At 48.5% G+C, this 5284-nt stretch overlaps 2 protein-coding genes across 2 annotated transcripts in view; both read left to right on the top strand.

The window, feature by feature from the left end:
- Nucleotides 1–698: 698 nt before the first annotated feature.
- hsd17b10 (hydroxysteroid (17-beta) dehydrogenase 10) lies at nt 699–3567 on the top strand. The gene is made up of 6 exons (XM_084480220.1): nt 699–764; nt 1108–1272; nt 1413–1577; nt 1682–1810; nt 3015–3123; nt 3213–3567. Exons 1-6 carry the CDS (start codon nt 741–743, stop codon nt 3401–3403), a joined length of 783 nt encoding a protein of 260 aa, XP_084336346.1. The 5' UTR covers nt 699–740; the 3' UTR covers nt 3404–3567.
- A 219-nt stretch (nt 3568–3786) lies between these two features.
- Nucleotides 3787–5284, top strand: part of LOC311360170 (neural cell adhesion molecule L1.1-like) — a gene marked incomplete at its 5' end in the record, with an annotated part of 23675 nt that continues 22177 nt past the window's right edge. Inside the window, one exon of the mRNA XM_084480262.1 lies at nt 3787–3809. Within this exon, the coding sequence (XP_084336388.1) occupies nt 3787–3809 (23 nt within the window). The remainder of the gene's footprint in view (nt 3810–5284) is intronic.

Raw genomic sequence — 5284 nt, 5'->3', positions numbered from 1 at the left:
TACTGCCTTCCACATGGTAGCAGATTACATCCTCCTGATTTGTGTTCTTTGTACATTTGTACCTCATCTGTCTGGAGACCATGCAGTTGATGAGATGGCTTGTACTCCACATTGTTCTAGTGTGGTCCATCAGGCTATTCTCATGAAGTTGAATTAAACACTTGGACTACAAGTATGGATCTTGGGCTTTCCTATGTATTGTTTATTTGATTAAAGCAAGTAATTTGAATAGTTTACTTTTTGTTCAACTGACGTTTACATTAGTTTGTGTTACAGAAATAATGTTTTTTTTTTTACTTGCAATATTTGAATAAAACATTCTAATGCTCTTCAATGTTTATTGATTTATTTCGATTTCAATCGAAAGACACGTGTTGTAATTGCGTGCTTGTTGAAACAATAAGTCACCAACCCAGTGCGTAGCCCGAGTTGACCTTCCTAAACAATATCCGCTCCACAAAGTGGGCGGTGTTGTTGCCAGATTGGGCTAGATTTCCCGCCCAATCTGGCAACACTAGCGGACAGTATTGTTAATGTTTATTCTACACCTCGACCAATGAGAGAAGGGGGCGTTCCCTGTAGCGCTACAGGGGCGGGGCTAAACTGCATTTTGTGTATCCTGCACCTCGACCAATCAGGGAAGGGGGCGTTCCCTGTAGCGCTATGGGGGCGGGGCTAAACTGCTCTTCCGTCCAAATCCCACGTGACTGGCTGCGTGAATCCTGATCTTCTGCGTGAACATGGCGAACGTTCGGAGTATCAAGGTGAGGAAACTTACAGAACCAATTGGGTTTAACTGCATGGATACGCATACGCGTTCCGAGGTGTGCGTCAGAATTAGGTGCCAACTTTCACATTCGCTAGCTCAATGTTAACCGGTGTCATAATTGCCACTGGGTTCACCTCATTCGTCTTTAGCCTCCCTCTTCGTTCTCTCATCGAGTCTTTCTATTAGTTTCTTACGTCTTCTCAAATGACAGCTGCAGTCTCCTTCGCCAACCAGACGCCATAGTTCACAGCCCTTCTCCCGACCCGTCGTGTGCACCTTCCCCATCGTCCCGGTGTGTCCTACGGTTGTATTGTTTGTTATATGGCTGTACTCGTCAGGGCATGGTCGGGCTGGTCACCGGAGGAGCGTCCGGGCTCGGCCGCGCCACCGTGGAGCGGCTGGTGCAGAACGGAGCGTGCGCGGTGATCCTGGACCTGCCCTCCTCCGACGGTCATGCCCTCGCGGCCAGCCTCGGTGACCGCTGTGCCTTCGCACCTGCTGATGTGAGTGGTTGGTTTGTGTTTTGGTTGCAACTTTAGTGTATTTATTATAACCTAGACCATTATAAAGCACACGGGTATATTGTTCAGCATGGCACCGGCTGCCCTAGTACACACGCAGATGAGAAAATAACTTCCTCCAGGTGACGTCTGAGGCGGACGTGCAGTCTGCGGTGGCTCTGGCCAGGGAGCGCTTTGGGAAGCTGGACCTGGCGGTGAACTGCGCTGGCATCGCTGTGGCGGTCAAGACGTACAACATGAAGAAGGACCTCCCTCACAACCTGGAGGACTTCCAACGCGTCATCACGGTAAGGGAGCACGCCTCCGCGGAGTCATTCCTCTAGTCGCCGTGTCTGGGGAGTGCCCCCCTCCCGTGGACCGGCAGCAGGACCTCACTGTCGTTGGTCCGCAGGTGAACATCGGAGGCACGTTCAACGTGATCCGTCTGGCGGTCGGGGCCATGGCCAAGAACGAGCCTGACGCCGACGGCCACCGAGGCTGCATCATCAACACGGCCAGCGTGGCGGCCTACGACGGACAGGTACTGAGGCACGCTGAACACGGCCGTTCTCACGCTGTGCAGCATTAGAACACGTCTGTATGACTTTCATGCCATGGAAGTTTCTGGGCCAGACCGTCTGCAGCCAGCGGCCTCCAGGGGCCCCTCCTCCAGGGGCCTACTCTGGCCTCCCTCACGTCCACGGTCCGCTGCATGGACAGTTGATAAACAACAATGTCCAGTCAAATATAGATTTTCGGTGAATATATTGGTAATGACATTGAGCTTCAAAAGCATTTTGTGTATGTGTGTATGTACAGTATTTATTAAGTTTGGTGAATCTCTGAGAGATGTGTGGGCTGTGGGCTGTTTCAGTGCCAGGTCGCTGGTCAGATCTTCTCTGGAACAATAAGGTGATGGCAGCATATGAATCTCATTTCAACTGATGAGTCAGACGCATTAACTTCTCCAGCCAAACAGAATGCCCAAAGATATGCCTCAGATTGGATTTATACCGACACGCTGAGCCAAGTTATCCATTATGAACAGAAAAATAACGTAAGCTACATTGGAAAGCGGGCCTTGAACTGTACACCTACTGCTAACTGCTGGAGGTAGGATTCAAGAATTGGAAAGAGACTGAGCCGAAAAATAGCAAGAGTTAGAAATTAAACTCGCTAAACCAATGCCCCCCCCCCTCCCCTCTGCCCCTAACCCAGCTGCCCCTAACCCATCTGCCCCTAACCCATCTGCCCCCTCCCTCCCAACGCAAGTGCACTTGTGATTGACAGGCAAGATGGATTCCCCCAACTAATCATGCCCTGATTGGGCAGAAATGACCAGAATAGAGAGGTTTAAATGGAAACAGTCTAACACGGAGACTGTTGCAGTCCATTTGTAACAGGTCATCTCACCGAGCACTTGACCACCGCTGTGTGGCGGGTCTGTTCTAACGAAGGACCCCAGACAACAGCATCGTTAAACTCCTAAACATATACACTTTATACACATAGCTGTTCAAATAAGCCCAGAAATGAGCTTTGGATCCAGTGTACAGCGATGCAGAGAGGCATTGTGATCCATTTGGTTTGAATGAATTAAACCAAATGAATCAGAGCTACCGGGTAAACTATTCCAACTTCCGTTCATGAGTCATACTGTTGTTCTCAACTCCGTAAAGAAGTCAGACAGACCCCATGAATGTGAACGGAGAGAATAGTGAATGGTCTTCTCCATGTGGTTGTAGGTGGGCCAGGCGGCGTATGCTGCCTCCAAAGGAGGCATTGTGGGGATGACCCTCCCCGTCGCCAGAGACCTGGCTCCCATGGGCGTCCGCGTGGTCACCATCGCCCCCGGTAACGCCTCACCTTGAGTCATGAGTCACAGGATAGGTGTGGCGTTGCTCCAGGCCGCGTCTCAACCTTTACTCCCGTGTCCCCCGCAGGCCTCTTCTCCACCCCTCTGCTCGCCGGCCTCCCAGAGAAGGTGCGCTCCTTCCTGGCCCGCCAGGTGCCTTTCCCCTCGCGCCTGGGAGACCCTGCAGAGTTTGCCCACCTTGTAACATCGATTGCAGAGAATCCCATGCTCAATGGAGAGGTCATCAGACTAGATGGAGCCATTCGCATGCAACCTTGAGAGGGGGGGGGGGGGGGGGGTGTGTGTGTGTGTGTGTGTGTGTGTGTGTGTGTGTGTGTGTGTGTGTGTGTGTGTGTGTGTGTGTGTGTGTGTGTGTGTGTGTGTGTGTGTGTGTGTGTGTGTGTGTGTGTGTGTGTGTGTGAATAAAGGACAGTACTTCTGTACTCTATGGAGTGTTCCTTCCTTTGTAAAGTACAAAATGTACAACAAATGTATTTTTGTCTTCCTACCCAAATTAAACATTTTGCGACATAAGCAAGTAAGCTTAGAAATTGTGCGCTGATCTCCACAAGCATTGTTTCTGATGCCGTAAATCAATATAGTTTCTGTAGTTAGTAAAGCAAAGTCAACCGTCATTCTTGAGTTATAAAGTTAATCCCAAAATGAAAGAGATGGATTTAGCCATGTACGAACATTTGATATTGCAGTTAATATTAATATTATCTATTAATGTATAATAGACCTGATTGGTCCGAAATAAGCCACGGTCGGTCTCAAATCTAAATTGGCTCTTACAGGTGCAGTCTACCCTCAGTTCACTAACGGAGAGCTCACTGAGTGCTACGGCATTCCAGGCAAAAGACAAATGATAGCTGTTAAATATTGCCAACAGAACATTAAACATGTTCATACTGCAGTTGTTTTTGTTTATTTGACAGGGACAATGCACAATATATATTATTGAGCTAATTTACATCTGTTATCCAATTGAACATGTCGTGTTGGTATCAAACCCATGGGTTGCACACCAAAGGCTTTTAAAAGGCAGCTTACATTGACCAGCAGAGGGCAGCAACGCTCCAGAGGCAACGGAAGGAATCTTTACCGCGGTGCGCCCTCTGCCCTTTGTTTGCAACATTATCGGGCGCTATCGTCAGTGTCAACCATTCATATCACAATAATACCCTTGTGTTGAAGTAAGTCCATGTGTTAAGATAATGATAGACAGTGGTTCAGTGCAGTACTACGCGCCTGCAGGCTACCAGTGGTCCTTGTTGTGGATGTGTGTGCTCGTTGTGACCACTAGAGGGCGTGCTATAACCGTTGCATAGAGGCTATGCAAATGCAAGGCCTGTGTATAAAGACATGTGATGACATAAAGTGTATTCCTAGCTAATTGAATTGTTTCAATGTTATTGAGGTACCTTTTGTTTTTCATTAGTATGTATCACCCAATCGGGGGGGCGGTTTCTGTAAGCACAAACAGAAACACAAAGTTCTGCTGTAGCAGAGCAGTGCTGAAGTTAGTGAAGGAAGAAGGCTGTGGACATGAGGCTCTTGTGGACGTCCTTATCACTCTGGTTGAAAGGGTTCCATCCATTATAAATGATGGGACCAATCAGCGCTGGTTCATGACCGCAGTGCAACATGCACTGACTGAGGAAACACCAATGGATTGAATAATGATGTTAAAGGATCAACAAATGTATGAAAAGAGGTTTGCTTTACTTCCTTCCTGGGTTCTGCAAGTTTCAGCAAGAGGAACAGAATCACCTGGTTTGTCCTCTGATTGGCTGGAGTTTTCTATCGCGTGTGGAACTCAGACTGTCTCTGTCTCCTTCTCTCTGTCTCTGTCTGTTTCTGTCTGTCTCACTCTTTTGTCTGTCTCTTTCTCTCACTCTCTCTGTCTCTCACTCTCTCTCTCTGTCTCTCACTCTCTCTCTGTCTCTCACTCTCTCTCTGTCTCTCACTCTCTCTCTCTGTCTCTCACTCTCTCTGTCTCTCACTCTCTCTCTCTGTCTCTCACTCTCTCTGTCTCTCACTCTCTCTCTCTGTCTCTCACTCTCTCTCTGTCTCTCACTCTCTCTCTCTGTCTCTCACTCTTCTGTCTCTTTCTCTCTGTCTATCTCTCTCTCTCCGTCTCTGTCTCACTCTCTCTCT

Source organism: Micromesistius poutassou (genome assembly GCF_964030765.1).
Source record: "Micromesistius poutassou genome assembly, chromosome: 15".
Classification (NCBI taxonomy): domain Eukaryota; kingdom Metazoa; phylum Chordata; class Actinopteri; order Gadiformes; family Gadidae; genus Micromesistius; species Micromesistius poutassou.
The sequence above is the reverse complement of the archived record's forward strand: the minus strand, read 5'-3'. Positions and strand labels throughout refer to the sequence as shown.